Source organism: Marmota marmota, unplaced genomic scaffold, assembly GCF_001458135.2.
Source record: "Marmota marmota marmota unplaced genomic scaffold, marMar, whole genome shotgun sequence".
Taxonomy (NCBI): Eukaryota; Metazoa; Chordata; class Mammalia; order Rodentia; family Sciuridae; genus Marmota; species Marmota marmota.
Window position 1 is genome coordinate 43,068,511 of NW_025999968.1, and position 22,602 is coordinate 43,091,112.

Genomic DNA, 22,602 nt, shown 5'->3' on the forward strand with positions numbered 1-22,602 from the left:
TATATATATATATATATATATATGGAATTGAAATCTGTGATATATAAAAATATATACACCAAAAAAAATAATAATAAGGAAAGAAAAAAATGAAAACCCAAATATCCAATCAATCATAATGAAATAAATCATCTAAACAGACATTTCTCAAAAGAAGAAATAGAAATGGCCAAGAAACATATAAAAAATGTTCAATAACTTCATCTATCAAGAAAACAAAAATCAAAACTTCACTGAGATTTCATCTTCAGTTAGTATGGCAATCATCAAGAATACAAATAACAATAATTATGGTAAGAATGTAGGGGAAAACATATTCTTATAGATTTTGTGGGAGACTGAAACTTAGTACAACCATTTTGAAAAGTAATATGGAGTGTCCTAAAAGTTTAAGAAGGGAGCAAGCATGTGACCCAGCTATCCCTCTCTTTGGTATTTATCCAAAAGAACTAAAAAGAGCATACTACAGTGATGCATGCATAGCAATGTGTATAGCAGAGTAAATCACAACTACCAAGTAATGGAAACAGCCTAGGTGTCCATCAATAGGAGAAGAGATAAATAAAATGTGGTATTTATAGATAATGGAGTTTTACTCAGGCGTAAACTCAGAAGAGTGAAGTTATACCATTTGCTGGGAAATGGATAGAACTGGAGAATATCATGCTAAATGAAATAAGATTCAAAGAGACAAGTGGAATATTTTCTCTCAAATGTGTGGATGTACCATGTCTGTACATGACAACCTTGTGAGCAGCTGTATATACATAGACCCACATGAACTTTATTCCCTGAGACATGAGATCTGACTGAATATTACTCTTTAGATCTGATATGCTGAATTTTTCATAGGGATTAAAGAGCATTTGGGGATGATAGTTCACAATGAATAAATAGAAGAGAGGAACTCAGAGTCTCCAAACACAAAGTAATAAAGAACTGTAAATATCAGTTGCTCTGATTTGAGCAATACATATTGCACACATGTATTGCATTTAATATACTCTACCACATAAATGCACAGTTATATGTTAATCCAATTTTAAATCAATTTAAGGAGAAAAATGAGCTATTCTTTCAAAATAATCAGATATGATACTTATGTGTATGCTCTGTAGATATCCTCTGTGTAGAAGATTACTATTACTGCCATTACAAACACACATATTGCACACACTGCTATACTTATAATATTATATGAAGGAAGTTAATTCAAGTATCCCATGGCTTTCTACTAATGTTATCTTTGGAATTCCAAGTTTACATAATAGGACTTAATTAATTACTTGTTCATATCAATTGCAACATCAATTTATCTTCTCCATGCCCTGAGGTAAATTGCTGTATTTTTGAGGCTCATGGTTTACAAGTTCTCTACAATTTCTAATATTTACTTGTCCAGTAAGTCTCTCAGTTTTTTCAGTAAACATAAGTTACAAGATATAATTTTTATTCCCATGCCACACTTCATAAAATTTAAATATTTATTAATTTTTCAGTTCATGATCTTCTAATCACTTACCATGTTTTTTTCTAGTTTTCTTATTCTACTTAGCTTTTCCCTGTAACTCAACAAGTATGAAAAGTAAGATTATGTTAGTACTTCTTTAAATTGGAAAAAAAAAAAGAGTCAATATCTGACTGTAGAGAAGAATGCTAAAGAGCATACCAACAACTCCTGGCACCTGTAGATTTTAACACATGTATTTTTTTTCTTTCCAGAGATAATAGGCTTTTCTGAAGGATTTTATTTTTATTTGAATGACATTTTTAAGATCTACCTAATGCATTTTTTTTCTCATGCTAGTACTCTGAGAGCAATAATATAGGTCCCTGCTGGGCAGTAGGCAAAATAGATACCTCTGTTCCCCATCTGATGTAGGTGGTAGAATATAATTAGCTGTGCTGGAAATCTTCCTTGATGCTTCTGAGCTTGCTGAGAGGTGGGGTTTCGATCATTTACAGCTTCCAGGAATCTTTTCCAGCCCACAGCTTGAATAAAGATTATCAAAGAAGTCTAGTCATACGTTAAACACGTCCTATTTTTGACAGAATTTGATGAAATATTTTAAAAATGAAAATGGCATTGTTCTTTTCTGAAAACATCATTTACTAATGCATTATTTTGAAATCTGTTGTAAGAATTTTCATTTTTAAAAAACTGTGATCTAGCTTTTAAGATAGTATGATAGTGTTTTAGAATTATACAATAATTGCTTTGGGGAAAATGTTATTGATATAAGGAAAGCGATTTTAATATGGATTCACAACAGAAAATATATTATTTTCTTTTTTAATATAGTCCTACATACAGAATTGTGTTGGTATTCTGCTTATGAAGTAATCTACTCCTACTATTTAAGAAAATATGAAATATTCCAGCTAAAATTAATATTAACAGAATGAGCAAAATTAGGAATTTTTCAGTAAAAGTAACTTTGTATTAGATATGTGTTATTTTAGTGAGTAATGTCAGCTAAACTTAAGCAATAAAGTGAAATAAATTTTAAAATAATGCATGTATAGCAATGTAGACATTTGGGTACAAAAATAAGTTTGAATAATATGCCATATAAGTAAATACATAATACCTATGAAAATATTTGAGTAAGTATTTTAAAAAATTATTGCAGCAAAACAATATATTTGATGAACTCCATTGTCAAGTTTACGCATGCAACAAAAATATATGCATGGAATTAACATGACAATTAAGGAATAAAATTGAAATTATTGCAGTGATAATTACCCTAAATAGTAATTATCATACATTCATTGCTCTTGACTTGCCTTATCATACAGGAAACTTAAATAAGATATATTAAGCAAGATCTTCAGTTATCAATATTTAGCCTTTTATTTTGTAGCTCATCCTTATTTAGGAAAAATCAACTCTCCCAGGAAAATATTTGTGGTTATAATGTTATATTATTGTGACCAACACTATGAGATCATCATTGCTTCATTTTTGTGATCTAAAGATATTGTTATCATACTTTCTAGGTTTTTCATTCTTGAGTGTCAGATGTTTTCGTATGAATATTTCATGTACATTTATATATAAGCATACATATTTTATAGCCTATCAAACGACAGAAACAATATAAATCTAATATTTATGGATACTACTATTTTTCCCTGACCCTATCATCCACCTTGCTCATTTCTTTTAATTCTTGGATCATTGTCTCTTGTAATAGTAACTACCTCATATACACGCCTCAATATTTTCTTGTTTTCCAAGTTATGGTTAAATTTAGCTTCCTGATCATTTTTCATGTAAAGTAGCACAGCTGAATTTACCAGGAGAAAAACCCAGCATCATTCTTAATGGTCTCTTTAACATTGTGACCAGTAACTTACTGTTATTTGTGCTGCCTGTCATCCTACTCTTTCCTGGTTTCTTTCCTTTTCTTTTTTTAATTAAATTTTATTCTTTTACTAGCATATATTAATTTAATTTATTAATGGAATACAGTGTGATACTTCAACACATGTTTATGGTAAGCACTGATCAAATCAAGATAATTAGCAATTCTCTTTTATAATCATTTACTTATGTTTGAAGCATTTGAGCTCCTCTCTTGTAGATGTTCATAAACTATATAGTAAATTTTCATAAATAAAGTTGAACACCCCCACTTATTCTTTCTGTGTAATTCGGGTTTGTACCTGTTATCTAACCTGCTTCATCCCTCTTCCTCTCCTCCACCCTCTTCATCCTGTAGTAGAAACTATGGCACATTTAAGGCAAGATTCTTCAGTTTCCATATGTGAGACAGAATATGAGGTATTTGTGTTTGTGTGGCTTTATTTCACTTAAAATTATTTCCTCTGGCTCTATCCAGTTTATTACAAATGTCAGAATTTCATTCATCTTAACAGCTGACTATTCCATTGTGAATTTATGCCATATTTTATTCATTTATTTGTTAATGCACAATGATTTCATATCATAATTATTGTGAATAATATAAAAATAAACATGGGAGGTTACATATCTCCTTGGTTTTATGGTTCTTCTTCCTTTGGATATACAATCAGAAGTGAAACATTTGGATCATAATGTATGTCTATTTTTAATATTTTGAGAAATTTAATACTATTGTCTAAAGTGGCTATACTATTTTACGTTCCTAACAACAGTGTACACTAGTATTTTTTTCCACATTCTTTCAAGCATTTGTTATTTTTTTTTTTTTATTTTGTAATGGTCATACTAACTGTGGTAAGATATTCTCCAAAACACAGGAAATAAAAGCAAAGATAGATGAATGGGATTATATCAAACTAAAAACTTTCTACAAAGGAAACATTCAACAGAGTAAATTGATGACATACAGAATGGAAGAAAATATTACTAACTACTTATCAGCACAGGGTTAATAGCCAGAATACACAAGGAACTAAAATAACTTAGTAACAAAAGAAGTAATATAATTAAACATGGGCAAATGGTTTGAATAGGCATATATCAAAAAGAGACTATCAATTGTTAACAAGTATGTGTAAAATGCTCAACACTATTAACTGCTTAAGTTACCTTTGTATTGTTGTGACCAATATTACTGATAAGACCAACACAGAGGATGAAAAGTTTATTTTGACTCATGGTTCCAGAAGTTCAGTCCATGGTCAGCTTACTTCACAGCTCCAAAGGTGAGGTATAACATTATGGCAGAGGGTCATGCTGAAGGAAAACTGCTGAGAACATGGCAAACAGGAAGCAGATAGAGAAAGAGCTCCATTTAACAGGGGAAAAACCTAAACCAGAAAGGCATAATCCTAGTGACCTACTTCTTCCAGCCACACCCCACCAGCCTATAGTTACCACCCAGTCAATCTATATCAGTGGATTAACTCACTGATTAGATTACACCTCTCACAATCTAATCATTTAATCTCTGAACATTCTTGCATTGCCTCATACATGATGTTTTGGGGGATACTTCATATCTAAACTGTAACATTAGCCATCAGGGAAATGCAAATCCTGATCCAATTTTTGAGCAAAAGTTTTAGAAACTACTTCATATAATTTCCTCTATGCTTAAATTTACAAACTTCATCTATTCCCCAAAGGCTCAGCTAATAACTCACTTCCTCTTTTACTAATTAACTAGAAAGCAATCAGTAAAAAGCTTGACTAAACCAAGATTTTTACATCTGTACTCATATAGTGGCTGAACCTATATATCACCATAATTGAGATCTCTTTGTGTTTTTATGTAGATATTACATTTCATCCTCTATAATATAACATAAATATCATCAGTACAAAAATTCATCTCTTAATCCCCAATACTTTTTGTACTACCTACCTCATTGTTCATTCCCATCAACATTGAAAAAATGTTCTTATTTCTCTCAGTAAACATACACATGTCCTTCGTACACCTGTGTATTTTTATGTGTGTATATACATAGAGGCCAAAAACAGATACCAAAGTCTGATATTACTCCTCTTTACAGCAAACTCCCTTGAAAATGTTGAATATTACTCTCTTTAGTTTTTTTCCAATTATTTCTTAAATGCACTCCAATTAGACTTTGATCTCATCACTCCACAGAAACTCTCTGGCAAGTTTACCAAGGATCTTCACTTTATTAAACCTAATGGTAAATTATTGGTGCTTATCTTTTTTTCTGGTCTGCAGCAGCAATGACCCAGTTATGTCTTCTATGAAGCATGTTATTTGGTTTCGAGTACACACACCTGGATTTTTTCTTACTATACTGTTTATGCCTATAAATCACTTTTTGTCATTCTTATTAAACTCTAAATAACCAAAGGATCTAGTTTGGAGTTCATTCTTAGATATCTCTATCTGTGCTCACTTCCTTGGGCTTCCTGTCTAGTGTCCTGACTGAATTGATTTTGGAAGCTACGAATTTTGGTAATGGGCCTTCTCTCCACTGAACTTCAGTCCTCTCTGTCCAACCAAACATCTTTGTTTGGACAATAAGTAAATATCTCAAAGTTTTAAATGTCTAGAAGAGCATTGTACAGTTTCTCATCCACTCACTTATCCTTTAATCTTTAGCACCCTAATCTCATTAAATAATGACTATTTAAAAAGAATATAACTCACAGAATATATTCTATCTAGAAAGTTTCTATATACTCATATGTGATTCAAAATTAGTTGGCACCCTGCATGGCACTCTGCTTACTCACATTCTACCATAAAAATCAATTCATTTTAACTAAATGAAATTTAACACTTCCTCCATCAATCCATGCATGTTGTAATTTTTTGAATATCACATATACTTTTCTCATCCAGAACAATGAGTACACATTTAGTCATGAGTGCAATTAAAATTTCTCAAAACTTGGATGTAATTACTATAGTTTCTAATTATGTTTTGAGTGGCCAAGATTCTTTAAAATGTGAAACTGAAAACAATATGAAAAGCTACTGATTTTAACCAGCATTATTAGTTCTGAATATCTTCAGATTGATTAATAGGTTCTTAAGTAAGTTAAGGATAATGTGTAGTCCAGTTATTTAACTTCTAAAGTGAGAAAATATTTTTAACTGTACATGAAATGCCATAGTTGTTTAAACATATATTTGCATTTAATTTCAATGTTCACCACACCCTGGAATGTTATGAACTCTGATAATATTTATTTATTTGTTTGTTTTTTGAACTCTGATAACATTGAAGTTATAGAATATCCATATACCCATTGATAAATATTTGAAAAAGTAAATATAATCTGATGCTTTACAAATTAATAATTTATCTATAAATTGAAAGCTCCTTTAAGGACAAATTATAACTCTCATACAAAATTTGAGAAAAGCATGAGATTAACAGACACTAGAACTGCAGGATTTTGTTGGGGGTTCATTATGTCTTTACTCACATCTTCCTGAATTATAGGAAATGTTTCTAACTTGCTGTTTTGGACAGCACTGTGATAGCACATGACATACTTTTACCACCAAGTAGTATACTTTTTAATATCCTCTCACAAAATTTTCAGCAGTATGCCATGTAATATAATTACTCAAATCCTTCTTATGTCTGTATAAACCAACACACAATTAGAAGCTTGATGAGGACTATTTCTCATGATTGTATGTCTTGTAGCAAAGCTAGCAATAACTTTCTAGATTATGTAAGTTTAATGTGTCTCTAGAGTCCATGTCATCAGACTTTTCTTTAATGATAATGTTCATAATTCATTTTATCACCTAGTGATTGATAAAAATTCCTGTAAAGATTCATCACAAACTCTCTGGTCTATAATTGTTTTAAAATTATTTTAGAGAAAGGGATGTAACATAGAATATTTTATATGCTCTTATTGTATTTTACAAAGTCCATTCTCTATCTTACCCTATGTTTAGGGTCATATTATAGATTTATTTATTCCACACAGGGGAAGTATCTTAATAAATCTTCTAACTTTTGTTTAAAAATATGTATATCATACCTCATTAATGTTTCCAACCCTGTTTCTCCTATACATTGTTATTTTAATAAATTCTATTATATGCTATCTGAAGTGTTCCTTCTCTTTTAATTATTTTTTTAACAATTTTAAGAAGTTTGGTTAGTATATTTTGTTTTAACTTTCTTATTTTCAAATATACTTTATTATAAATTTGTTTCTATTAAATAATACATAAAAGAAAAAAAAATTTCATATTTATAAGATACCATATGACTTTTTTATGCATATATACATTGTGTTATGTTTAAATCAGGATAAATAAATTTATCTCTTCAAGTGTTTATCAATTCTTTAAATCTTTCCATCTGATTCTTGAAATATGCGGTATATTATTATTACCTGCAGTCATCCAACTGTCAATAGTACACCAGAACATCTGCTATCTAAGTATAATTTTAACCTATTGATCAACCTCTTCCTGATCCTATCTTAACCTACTTTTTCAACCTCTATTAACCACCATTATATTTCCAACCTCCATGAAATAAACTTTTTTTTTAATTCAATATATAAGGAGATCATACAGTACCTTTCTTTTGCTGACTGGTTTATTTCATTTAACATAATGATCATCAGTTCCACACATGAGTAACAAATTATCAGATTTCATTCTATTTGTGTCTGAATAGTATTGTGTGTGTGTGTGTGTGTGTGTTATGGTTTAGATATTAGGTACCCCTAAAAGCTCAGGTGTGAGACAATGTACGAAAGTTTAAAGGTGAAATACGTGGATTATGAGAGCCTTAATCTAATAAGTGGACTGATCTGTTAATAGGGCTTAAATGGGCATTAATTGTAGGCAGGTAGGTTGTGACTGAAAGAGCTGGGTTATTGCGGGCATGCTTTTAGGGTTTATATTTTTTCAGTGGTGAGTGGAGCTCTCTCCCTGCTTCCTGGTGCCATGTTCTGAGCTGCTTTCTTCTGCCATATCTTTCTGCCATGATCTTCTTCCTCTCCTCTGACCCAGAGCAGTGGAGTTGTTGGTCTATGGACAGAGACCTCTGAAACCCTTAGCACCAAATAAGCTTTTCCTCCTTTACATTGTTCTTGTCAGGTGTTTTGTTCACCACAGTGAAAATGCTGTGTGTTTGTGTGTATGTAATACATTTTATTTATCCATTAATCAGTTGATGAACTTGTAAATTGTTTACATTTATTGGCTAATTTTAAGAGTGATGCAGTAAATATGGGAATAGAGATGTTTCTCCGCCATAATGATTTCTCTTACTTTGTATGTGTTTCCAGTTTGGGGTTGTTGGATCAAAGGGTATTTCTGGTTTTAATTTTTGAAGAGCTTCCATATTGTTTTCCATTTTTCATTGTGGCTGTACTAATTTACATTTCCACTAATAAAATGCAAATGTTCCCTTTTCTAGAAATCTTCCCCAGCAGTTACTATCTTTAGTAACTTGATAATAGCCATACTTACTAGAGTGAGGTGATGACTTTTGGTTTTGACTTGCATTTCCCTGGTGATTCATAATGTTGAGAATTTTTTCATAAATCTGTTTGCGGTTTGTATGTCTTCTTTTCTTGGTCCTAACACCCATTATTTTTAACTGAGTCATTTTTTCTTTTCCTGTTGAACGTTGTGAGTGAAATGACAATCTACAGAAAGTGAGAAAATATTTGCAAACTAACTTAATAATTCTTTATGAAGAGTTATTTACTTTAAAGAAAAAAAACTGAAACCAAACTCACAATCTCAAAGCAGCACATCTATTTGTTATCTATAGTTTTAATTTTTAAGTACTCTTTTCCTTTACATATATGGAAATGTATGTATAACAAAAAATGATTTCATGAAATTGTGATTTTCTAATATTGGTGGTTGGTTGGTAACTTTTGTGTTTCCATCAATGTCTTATGAAAATATTTCCTAAAATATATAAATATATATACCAGAGGACAAATTAAGGAGATTTAAAAGCATAGCTGTATGGGTATAATCTTCAGCTTCTTGGCTTCCCACCCCGAATATAGTTATAAGACACCAAAATATAGTACATGAGACCATTGTAAACTTCGTATTCAAAAAAGAACATATATTGCTATAATACTACCAACACATAATGCATCTGTATCTACCAGATAAAATGTTTTATAATTTATTTTATATAGATATTTAAACACATTAATTAGCATAATATGATTTTCATAAGGAAAGGAACTGTACATGTATTGCTATGTAGTTTCAATTTGGTGGCATCAGTTTAACGAAATGAAACAAATACTGATTTTTTTTTTACAATATAACAATTTCGATATCTGTGACAAAATGTGGTCCCTAGATGGCAAATGCATTACACTTTCCAACATTAACTGTGGCTTTGGAACTAGTGACAATTTAAAAATTTTTTTTTAGATATTATCTTTCTTGTCACAGTGGATTAAGAGGTGTGTGATTTATTATCTGAATTTAAACAATCAGCAACAACAAGACAAAATTTACAATGTGTTGAACCTCACATTGATCATTAAGAAAACAAATGATGCAATTCCCGTAGAATTATTGATGGGACTTATATAAAAACAGACTAGAGGACAAATGTAGTGGTGACTCTATTAACTTTTATTTAAGATATTCTACATATTAGGCATTTTGTAAGCACTTAATATGACATTATTGATCAACATTCTGGTGGGTATTGTGTTTCTTTTGTTTCATTTTTAAATAACATTTGTCTATAATTTTAATTATATGACTGCTGCTGCTTAGACATTGGTCACTAAATGTACCACTGAGTATCCTTATAGTTACTACATACCTAGTACTGAGCCTCATTTACTTTTTATTATAAGTAGGTAAAAGAAACAAGAGTTAAATACTGTGCATTACTCAAACTATGTTAGTACAAATATCAACAAAATCTCAGTATTTTTCAATACAAAAACTTCTGGGTTTGTAATTGGGCTGTAGTAGCAAGCTCTGGAATTGAATTTGGATTCTGATATGCTGCACATGTTCTGTTGATTCAGGAAAAAGGCTGCAGGAATATATTTCATCTGTTATGTGCTGTTTGAAAATTTCCATGGTAAAATGCAAAATGCAATTTGAAAACAAAGCACAACACAGAACAGTACAAGGAAATTCCATATATATATCACCAAGCTTCAATAACTACCAATGCTTTGCATTCTAATTCTAGGAATTTTTGTATTTTTCTGTTTTCCAATAAGACACTTTGATCATTGGGTTAAATAGTAAAAATTTCTAAATTTTGGGTTAAATAATATTGAAGCATAGGACTTATGGCTTCTTCAAGGCCTTGAAACAATACAGTTTTTAGAAGTTCTTACATTACTTCAAACACAGTATGGTTTAATAAAATGATATCAGTGTCTTTGTGTTGAGTTCAAATGTATGGCATAAATCATCACATTACATCTGGCCATGCTATAAAATATGCTGAACAAAAAAAGTTTCAGAATACAATTTGTTAAATTCCTTCAGATATTTTTCTAATATTTTCATTGTTGTGTGACATGAAACTAAATTTCACCTTAGAAGAGATGTAATTTTGAGAGTTGAGTATTTTCTTGACTTCTTTATCCCTTATTGATGCTTCTTCATACTTTCTTCTCAATTATAAACAATACATTAAAAAAATGGAAGCCCAAAATTATCCTATTTTTCCATACTTCTTAACATTGGAGTAAACAATGAAATGTTGCATAGATGGATACCTGGACTCAGTTGGAGTTTCTAAGTGCTGGTTTTCTACTCCAGAACCATACTTATATCTCCAATTCACATGTACTGAATTTTCTAAATAATGACAATATCAAATATTTACTTTCTCATTCAGTTAAAATTATACCTGGATAGACACAACCTAAAAATATTTTGTCAGGGAAACCAACAAGTATGGCAAAATTGTGTTCACACACATTACATTCACATTTTCCTTTTTCTAATTTACTTATTTAGTATTCCAACCATTATTAATAACTGTAATAAGTAATTATGATAGCAAACAAATGGGATTATGTGATGTGCTTTATCACTTACTAGGAGTGATTGTTTTAGTCAGTATTTTGCTGCTGTGACCAAAAGACCTGACAAGAACAATCAGAGGAGGGAAATTTCATTAAGGGGCTTGTGATCTCAAAGGTCTCAGTCTATAGATAGCCAACTCCATTCCTCAGGGCCCAAAGTAAGGCAGAACATCATGGCAGAAAAGATATGGCAGAGGAAAGCAGTTCAAGACATGGCACCAGAAAGCAGACAGATCTCTGACTCCAACCATACCCTACTTACCTAAGGTTAGCAGCAAGTTAATCCCTTTTAGGGGATTAATTAACTGATTGAGTTAAACCTCTCATAATTTAATTATTTCCCTGTAAATTGTCTTACACATGAGCTTTTAGGAGATACATCATATCTAAACCATAACAGTGATTTTCCTGCCCTGAAGAAGTACCTTTACCCTGGTTATGATTTTGCATTTTACTGAATATGTCACATTTTGCCCATGGAATATAAAGAATAAAAATAATATGCATGCTATCCTGGGATTAGGAGACAAGTCCAGCAACAATAATATACTGTTAATTAAGTAGAGAATAGGAGAATTATTATTTGTTTAGGGGGTAGAATATATGTAGAATAATTTTAGAAAATGAAATAGAATGGACAGTTACATAAGACCCATGTACTTATTGCTTAAGTCTAGATATCAGATTTTTATACCAGTTTATAAAGGACTCAACAGATGCTGAACTCTTTATGAATATTCACTGATTTAATCTGCATAACAATCATATGACATTTGTACTCTTATTAGTGAATTATATATAGAGAGATTGAGGTACAGTTAAGTATAGTAGTTATCTCCAGGATCAGAGTCTAAGTACTAATTTCCTAGTATGCTTTCAGGAAACACAGCCAGTATGTTACTCTGAACAATTTGTTCTTGCAGTGGGTAGCCACAACTAATATATTAAATAGACAGAACATCCAAGCAGTCATATAAAATATTCTGGTCACATGAAAAACAACATTTTGATATTTGTCAGTTGGAATGCACCTAATCTAAGTTTTAGAATAAAATCTTTGAATGTTTTATTCTATTTTTTACTTATTATGGTATTTAATTTTAGATATTGGTTTTAAAATACCAAATTCATAATATGAGATGAAATGCAAGCAGATTATAAAAATATCCTTGATTATGTTAAAGTATGCATATATGTGTATGTATATATATATGACTTTCTTGTCATAACTTTATTTATTAATGTAGTTATTAGATAATCTTAAATCTAAGTATATGCAAACACTTAATAACATTTTTTTTTGCTAAATATTTCTTTATATGGATTTTAAAACCATGAATCAGTGAACGAACATTTGGTTCTGTTTTAAGTGTCAGGTTTTATTCATAATACTATTGTGAGTATTCATGTACAAGTTTTTGTGTGGATATATACCTTCATTTCTCTTGAGAATATAATTGCTAATTTGTTTGGTAACTCAAGGTTTACCATTTTGAGACACTATCAGACTTTTCTCAATAAACCTGCACCATTTTACATGCCCACATGGTGTGTATAAAGATTCCAACTTCTCTGCATCCATTCACTCAAGCATTTGTTATTAGGTTTTTGTGTTAAAGTCATAAGTCACTTCAGTTTGAAGAAAGTAGTATAAAATGGTTATGATCTCTATTTCCCTAAGGACTAATGATGTTGTACCTCTTTTCATGTTATTTTGTTTGTTTGTTTTTAGTTTCCCCATGGCTTTTGAGATTCTTTATCATAGTTTATTTTCTATATCTAACTTCTTCAACTTAAACATTCTCCTTATCATTTTGAATTTGGCAGCTTGAGTGAACTCCTTTCAATTCTTTGAATTTTTTTCTCTCAAGTGTAGGCCTACATACTTCCCATTTCCTTTCTACTTTTCCCTGATTTGCTCGCCAGGGCTTACTTTATGCACATACAACAGGTATGATTGAATACAGGTCCACACTCAGGAGCACCCAATGCTTATTATTACTTGTTCTCATCTTGAAATTTTAATACATTTTGAACAAGAAATCACATTTGTTTTTTTTCTATGGTCCTGAAAATTTGTAGTCATACTATTACCTGGATTATTATTATTACTTGTCCTTCTGTTTAGAAATACGTACAAGAAACTGTTCCTCACTTCTGTAGATCATATTTGATATTCTTCCTGAATCTATATCATAATTAATTATAATTTGTCATTTTCTATTCTAAGCATGTTTACTTGATTTACCAATAGCTTGCCTTTCTTATCAATTTTTCTACCCTCAGAATCTAGTCCAGTGCCTGTATTCCACTAGCTGTGGTACAATATGAAGTTCAACATCACAATTTTGCCTCAAGTGGTTAGGAATATAGAAAATGTATTTCAGATAAAAAATTCAGACTGTCTGGGCAGGTAGCTACTATCAGTTATAAGCTATAGACTCTCCGTCCTGCATAGGTCATTTAATGTTTTGTGCCTTAATGTCTTCTTCTGAAAATGAGGCTACTAGTTTAATCCCATGGTAGAATTATGGGATTCATTTAAATAATAAGTGGAAAAAAATTAAAATTCTGAAAAACAGTTACCATTTATCCATCATGTTACCTATTAAAATTATTATATTAAATTCTTATTTGTTGAATAAATTTTTGATTATATGTGAAAGAGAAAGAAAATAGCACTACTACCTGGTATAAAATAACCAGAACTTTTATTGCACATATTAATCTTTATTGTACTGACTTATACTGCTAGGAGGAAGGGTAATTGTACAAAAGTTCAGTTCATGAAGTCAAGATAGAGAATTAGGAATCTGGGAGCAAGCCCAGAAGGAAGAAAATTGATGCTAATAGCTAATACAAGAATCTTATAAGGAGGAAAGAAAAGCTTTCCATTTAAAATTATTTGATGACTGCAGGAATTGTTCAATGAAATACTAACACAATTTTGAGAAATTTGGATAAATAATGGTAAACTGTAGACTACTTTCCTTTTTGCATATTTAGCAGTTATGCTTTCTCTTTTAAGTGTGTGAAGTTGGGTTTAATTGACTATAGGTAGAGATATAATGCCATTAGGAAGGAAGTACATGATATATAATTCACAGGTACAAAATTAGATGGAAGTTTTTTGTGTCTACATTTGTCTTGGGTTCTGCATGCAGTCTCTATTCACCTGTTTTACATCATGAGACCCCATATCCATTTACTTCCTCCTGTGTGTCTGCTGGCCTATCTCTGTTCTTTCATTTGTTTCCTGGCAGAGTCTACTTGGAATTCTCTCCTTATTATCAACCTCTCGACATTTTTAGATTCAATCACACTTCAGTTTTTCAGGGAACATACTCCTGACTCTACTGCGTCTTTTCTTTAGTCATCCCCAGAAAGGAATAGCAATGTTCCCACGTGGTACTTTTCACAAATGATTTGTAGAATATTTCACAACTAATGTCTTTCTTCCCTGTTAGACTTTTAATGACACTAAAAGTAAAAACTATTCAATTTTTCTCAACATCATGTCCGGGGCGCCTGCTTTGTGTAGAGCAAGCACACAGAATATTCATGCAATTGTAAGGTTTCTCAGCAACATGATCCAGATTTCTCTTAAAAAGGCCAGAGGCATAAATGACTCCAATTATTTTCAAAGAAATAGAGTAGAAAAAGAGGAATATAGGCTGCCTAAAATGTGCTCTATAGTACAATTAAATTCTAAATTTGGCAATAAGTATCTAGTCTGTAAGATCACTCAAGAAAAAGCCTATGAACATGGCACTTTGTATATTTACAATTTTGCTACAATTAAAATTGCCAACAGAATTTTAAGATGGAACTAAATCAAGATATTTGATTAAGTAATACTTAAAAGGACCGTAAACTTTAAGCTTAATTAATTTATAAAATATTGAAATACTATTCAAATAAGAAGTTTTTAAACTGACCTTCTAGAAAGGCAAAGAATATAACAGCAAATCAAATTTCAGTGTGTGCATTTCTATGAAGGGTAAGAATAATAATGTGCAGTCAGACAATTTGCTTTCTAATCATCTTACTTAATTCAGTGGTAGAACCTGGAAACACTAGGTAGACAGCTAAAATGTCCATTAACCTGTCTCAATCAAATATCAGATGTATTAAATGAATCTTCTTTAGGTATTGAATCAAAGCCAAGATATAAATGAAATTTCTTTCAGATATGTGCAATGTCTCTTTGTAGCACAAAGAGAGAGATGTCCTTTAGAATGTCAGATATGTGAAGGAATGACTTTGGTCTTCCAGTGTAAGTATTTGAGTTAAAAGCACATAGCATCTCTCTATGAATGCAATGTTAACTCTGAAAATAATAATTTCCCAGTCAATCACACATTGTTTGATTCATTTAAGAAAAAGAAACTGTATTTCTCCAGAATTTCTGTTAACAATTTCATATATATGGATAATAACTTTGAAGTACCAATATTATTACTAATATCATACTGATTTTTGTACAGTGATGATATTTACAACAATAGAGATGGGGAAGAAGAAATATTCATGAAGTTGCCATGAGAATTAAAATAAGATTAGTTGCTTTTTAAAATTATTCACAGCTACACAAAAAATACTGTCTTCAGCTGTAATGACTTTGTGTCAAAGAAATATAGGCAATATCATTTCAGTGGCTTTCACAGAGTATGGGAGTCCTTCTGGGTCAGGATCAACCTAAAGGTATAATTGTTCTCTCTAAAATCCAGAGACCCCTGTCTTTATACTCAAATGAGTGCAACCAGAGACTGTGAACAGGTGAGGTGGACAGCAGATAGGTTGAAGAAAATATTGTTTCTGAAAATAGAAAAGGATAACATTGAGAAAGTTGACAGACTCACATTTTTTAGCAATTGGAAAATAAGTAAATTAAATTTTAGAAACTGATCCAAGAGTGAGCACATAGTATCATGGGTCTTGGAAAATAATTACTATCATTCATTGAAAAAAAGAACAGATTGTGCTGGTGGTGGAGAATGATGATTTTAGACCTGCACATTGTGATTTAAGGTAGGTCTCAAAGGGTCATGCTCTGGAATTAAGATATCTGACTCCACATCTCCAAGGAAAGACGGATTCTGACAGGAGAAAGATTCATCAGAGGGCATCAGTTTAGCTGTGGGCAGGCAAGAGAGGGCCTAACTGGAGTGTGTGCACTGAAAAGAGAATAATATCCAGGCAGGAATCCAAGGTTCCTCTATGGTGAGAGGAATCTGCAGCAGAGACCAAGAGGTTGTCAGAGAAGTGAAACTGGGAGCACACTGGGCAAGTGGATGTTGTGAGAGCCAGCAGAGTCAGTGCTTAAAAAGAGAAGCCTGGCTCAAGGGCATGAGATTATGAAAATCCTCTAGTCACCTTAGGAAGAAATTGGTGATTTGGCTTTTGGGTTTACTCATTCTGATTTTAAACTTCTGTCAATTTTTCATTTTTTGTCCTTTTCTCTCAATTAATTAAATCAATTTGGCAGCTGAACATCTTAAAAATTAGAATATCTCACTTTACTTTTTATTTTAACAATATTTAGATTTTGGTGAACGTATTTTGGGCATAGCAATCCTATTCTAAGTTGCTTGGTTTTGAACACCACCTTTCTGATAGTAAACAAAATATGAGTGAGTGGATAATTTAATTATTAAATTGTCAATTTAAATTAGATTTAAGATTATCTAATAACTACATTAATAAATAAAGTTATGACAAGAAAGTAATTCTACTGTGCCTTTAAATCAATATTATGATTAAGAAACATCTTTGAAATAGTCTTTGGTATGAATAAAAAATAATTTGATGATAATCATAAACAAAGTTTTTATGAATCAATGTTCACACGTGTACTAAAATTTATGTGAATTTTGGTCACATATAAAATTGATCGTTTTTGTAAGATAGACATTTTTAACATACATGTATAGTATATAATAATTCATTGAGGAACTGAAACCTCAAATACTGAAAATAATCTATTAAAAACAGTAAATTATTTTTTCTAATGAATTATAAATTGTTAAAAGTTTGCTATATTTTCTATTTGAAGTAAAATTCAATCAATATACTAGCTTTGTTTATGTGTGAGTGTTATGAAGGTATTTATGTGATTGAAAAAAATATTTTATGTAGTATGCTAGTTAAATTGCAACAAGAATTCCCATTGGAAATATAATCTGTACAATATTCAATTGTAAGCAATTCCTTGATTTGAATCAATATCCCTGAAATAAATGATTAATCATTTCCATATTGTTTCTAGTGACTTCCTAAGAACAACTTAAGTAGTGATTACTGTGTGTTTAATAATTTATCTGTGATGAATATGGTGTAAATTTTGCTTATGTGTGATGCTATTTTACTCATTCAAAAATGAATAAGACAAAATACCTAACCAAAATATAGCAGAAATACGATTTTCATTGGTAGTTTTTAGACAGCATTTGTATTCGCAGTGAATATAATTGGAAACCAACAAAATCCTTCCAAGAAGAACATGAAAACTTTTAAAAAAGCAAAAACATACTAAATATGAGTGATTGATAAAATAGATATCCAAATGGTTACTACATGTCAGTGTCCCTGTAAGAAAGGCAGCAAGTGAAGTGGATAAGCTAAAGAACAATAAGTAAAAAATGCAGAAACAGTACTTTTGAAATTTTTTAAAATGCCGATGTGAGGTTATTTTCATTTATATGCATATTTAATAAGCATCATGAGTATGATCATTTTTTTAGAAAAACAAGCATAAAATCTTTCTTTTTCCTGAATCAATGTAAACAGAGCCCAGACGGCCGCATTGAAGTCAAAGGGCAACATGGAAGCTCATCACTGCATATTAAAGATGTAAAGCTGTCAGATTCAGGGAGGTACGACTGTGAAGCAGCAAGTAGAATTGGAGGACATCAAAAGAGCATGTACCTTGATATTGAATGTAAGTTACTTTCAATTTGTATGTTTATTTAAGCAACTTCATCTACCTTGAAAAATATTTTTATAAGAAAATCAAAATACATGTGCAATTCCTGTTTCAGTGTTTAATGAATAGCATTTAGAAGGAATGTAGCCATTCAGTCAGTTATTAGAGACATCTAGTGGAGGTAATGGGACATTTCATAGTGCTGCATATTTAATGGCCCATCCTGGAATGATGACTTTCTTTTTTATAACATTTAACCCCAAACTGAGCGTTAGCTAAATCATATCACTTATCAATAATGTTCAATGACTCCTTAGACTTTTACGTGTGCTTTTAAAAATATATCATGATTCTGTGCCTCACATATACAAAGACTCTTTTCATTTCTTATTCTTTTGTTAAATTATTTTGCATCTTCTTAAGATATGAAACACTATCATAAATACAGTGAAATATATCAGTACTTCTATTTTATCCAAATTGTGTTTGTTGTCTGTTTTGAAAATAGGACTATTACTAGGCCAGTTTTTAAAGTAAATTTGAAAAAAAAAAGGTGTTCATGACTATGAGATTGGGAAGCAAGAAGGCTAATGCAAGCTGGGCTTTCACAGTTCACTTTAAGTCATTGAATAGAATTTTAAAGATGCTATATATGTTATTTAAAAAGGAAGAAATTTAGCATCATTCTCAATAAATATTTATGAACCATCAGTGTTAGAAACTCTCTGATGCTTGAAGGAACATAGCTGTGTTAGTAGAAATGTTTGAGATAACTCTTGTTGACAAAACATTTCTATGGGCATATTTCTGGTATATTAATATTGATAGAAAGCAACAGTAACTGTGAAAAAAAGACACATTTTCTATTGAGAATCCCTTTAGAAAGAAAACACTTTTTCAAGAATTGACATAAGTTAAGTATGTTATTTTATATATTTATTCACGTTGCTAATATTAGGTGACTTCCAAGAAAGTCATTTTATTGTCATCACATGTCTTAAAAACCAAGCAGATAAACAAATAGCCCTGATATTGTGGAGAATGTACAAAGGAGGAAGTGATAATATTAAATTACTTCACATGCTTTTTCTCCCTTCATATTATGTGCAGATATTTTTTCATCATCATTATTGTACATTCCTTCCTCAGGTCAGCAATGGGAAAAATGAAAATATTCCTCAAACTTCCACCTGTTTATATTTTGTAATTAGAAATATGTTTATTTAGAACAAAATTTTCTTTACAATTTTTCTTTAATATTTATATAAATAAACATAAACCTAAGGTTTTAATATATGATTAACATTTGAAGGTGCCCAACAATTTTTAAGACAAGCCCTTTGAATACTACTGGCTTCTTCCAACTATTCAAACAAGGGCTAGGCAACTAACTCTCACTAAGAAAACAATATTTAGGACTTATTTTGTCTTTTAAAAATAAATTAAAAGTTATTTAACATATTGTAAGACTATTATTAAATCCCTGTTGCAAGTACTTACAAAAGGGGAGCTTTTGAAAAATGTACATAGTTGATATTTCCAAGACAGGGTAAGGCAGAATGGCTCATGACAGTAGACTGTTAAGATTAACTAATATGCTCGTTCTAAGGTTGGTGCTATTCAGCAGTATAACTTGCATTCTTGGGATCTCAGATTCTTTCTTTATGGAATAAAAGGTTTATTTTTGTGGCATCTTTATACTCAAACCATCAAAAAGTGCTTTTCCTCAAGCATAGCCACATCCATAAAAGATACCTTAGGACTTCTGCATTTTCATCCATGAATGACTGCATAGGTGTCTGTATGACATAAATAAAAACCTAAACTATGATATGTAATTTCTCTATTCTAAGACCTCATGAAAAAAAAATTCAAAGCCAATTGTATCTACCTATGATTCAGGTTCTGTGATGAGTGAAAGCAGACACACAGAAGAATAAAACAGCTCCTCCTTTATTGGAACACCAGGACTAACAAGATTAAATCAAACTTAACACATATTCATATTTGAAAGGGATAGGTAGAGAAAAACTTGAAGATAATGTGAAATTCTATTATATAATGATATGATATTTTTAGTTGTCACCGATTTTAACTATGTAGAAAATAATGATAAAAGTGATGTTATATTATAATGTGAATTCTTTGCTATTGCAATCTTTTAGTAAAATGAATAATTTAATATAAAAATACTTAAGATATCTAGTTTATCTATATATATTTTAGGATATCTATTTTTCAAGGACTGATTTCTAACAAAGCACAATTTTCTTTTGATCACAAATTCATCTCTCCTTTATAGGCTTAAATATTAATTATTTTCAGCTTAAGTATTTTGAGATAAGTGTTTATCCTAAAGTTCAAAATAAAATTATATAGTTTCTTTGTATATTTTATAATGCATATGCAAATAATCATGTACAATTATTTTTATTTCATATTTTAAAATGTTTCTTTTACATTCATTAGGGGCATATTGCAAACATTTTTCTGTATTCATGGTATATAAATAAGGTGGTTTTGAAAACTGTATTATTTATATTATTTTTGATTGGCAAATTATAATTATATATATTTATGGGATATAATATGATGTTTTGATGTATTTATACAGTATTCAACAATTAAATTAAAATGACTAACATATTTGTATATTAATATATATTACCAATTGATTTTATGGTGAGACATTTAAAATTTGCCCTCTTAGTTATTTTAAATATGCAATACATTATTATTGATGATAGTCATCTGGCTATGCAATAGACTTCCAAACCTATATCTCCTAACTATTTGAAACTGCATCCTGTGTTCAGCAGCTTCCCTTCTCCTTCCTTTTCACCCCTCCAGGCTTTGGTAACTATCATTGAACTCTATAAAGTTTATTAAATCCCATGAATAAGTGAGCTCATACAATATTTTTCTCTCTGTGCCTGACTTGTTTCACTTACTGTAATGCCCTCCAGATTCATCCATGTTACAATTGAAAAGTATGTCATTGGGTGTACATACCACATTTTCTTTATGCTTGTATCCTGGATGGGCATTAATATTTATTGCATATCTTGACTATTGTGAATAATGCTACAGTGAACATGGGTGTACAGATTCTCTAGAGGGTGCTAATTTTATTTCCACTTAGTAATGCACCCACAAGGATTACTGGATCATATGGTGTTTGTTGTTGTTGTTGTTGTTGTTGTTGTTGTTTTCCTTTGAGGAACCTCCATGCAGTTTTCCATAGAGGCAACACTAATTTACTTTTCAACTTACAGCATACTATAAAAGCTTGTTTCCTTTTCTCTGCATCCTCTTCAATACTTATCTGTCATCTCCTTAATATAAACTATTCTAACAGGTATGAGATGATACCTTAATATGGATTTAGCTTGCATTTTTCTAATTAGTGAAGCTGTGTATTTTTTCATGTATTGTCCAGTTAAGTATCTTCTTTTGAGAAAGTTATGTTCAAGTCCTTTGACCATTTTAAAATTACATAATGCCTTTTCTTGCTATTGAATTCAGTTCCTTGTGTGTTTTGAATATTAATTCTTTGGCAAGCGTATTATTTTATAATATTTTCTCCCATTTCATTATCTATCTTTGCTGAGCTCTTTCATTTAATATTCATTGACACATATATCTGTATATCAATAATTTATTATGTTTCTTTCTTTTATTCTATTATACACAGATCATAGAAGTTTTCTGGTATGTTGGTGGCCATTTTTTTGTTTTCAGATTTGGATATTATGCAAAATATCTTTGTGAATATTTTTGAGAATCATGTGGGCATATACTTTCTGCTTTATGAAAATGAATATTTTAAACATTTTTTTTTCTATTCTTTTTATTTATTTATTTATTTTATACCTAGTGGAAATACTATCTCTGCAGCCTTTTGGGTTTTGCAGTATTGTTGTTTTGTCTTGTTTTGTTGTTTCTTTGGGGGTTTTTGTTTGTTTATTTGTTTGTTTTGAGACAGGGTCTTGCTTAACTGTTCAACTGGCCTTGAGCTTGAGAAATTCTCCTGTCTCAGCCTCCCAAGCAGCTAGGATTACAGACATGTGCAGTCATGCCCACTTTCAATTTTCTTTGGCTTTTTTTTTTTTAATACCAGGGATTGAACCCAGGGGTTCTTAACCACTGAGCAACATCCCAGTCCTTTTTTAATATTTTATTTAGAGATAGGGTCTCACTGAGTTGC

The 22,602-nt window shown here is 30.7% G+C and overlaps 1 protein-coding gene across 3 annotated transcripts in view; it reads left to right on the forward strand.

The window, feature by feature from the left end:
- The window catches only part of Ncam2 (neural cell adhesion molecule 2), a 479,693-nt gene that overhangs the window by 311,763 nt on the left and 145,328 nt on the right, over positions 1 to 22,602 (forward strand). For all 3 annotated transcript variants that reach the window (XM_048803529.1, XM_015478659.2, XM_048803530.1), the window contains one exon: positions 18,260 to 18,410. In XM_048803529.1, the coding sequence (XP_048659486.1) occupies positions 18,260 to 18,410 (151 nt within the window). The remainder of the gene's footprint in view (positions 1 to 18,259; positions 18,411 to 22,602) is intronic.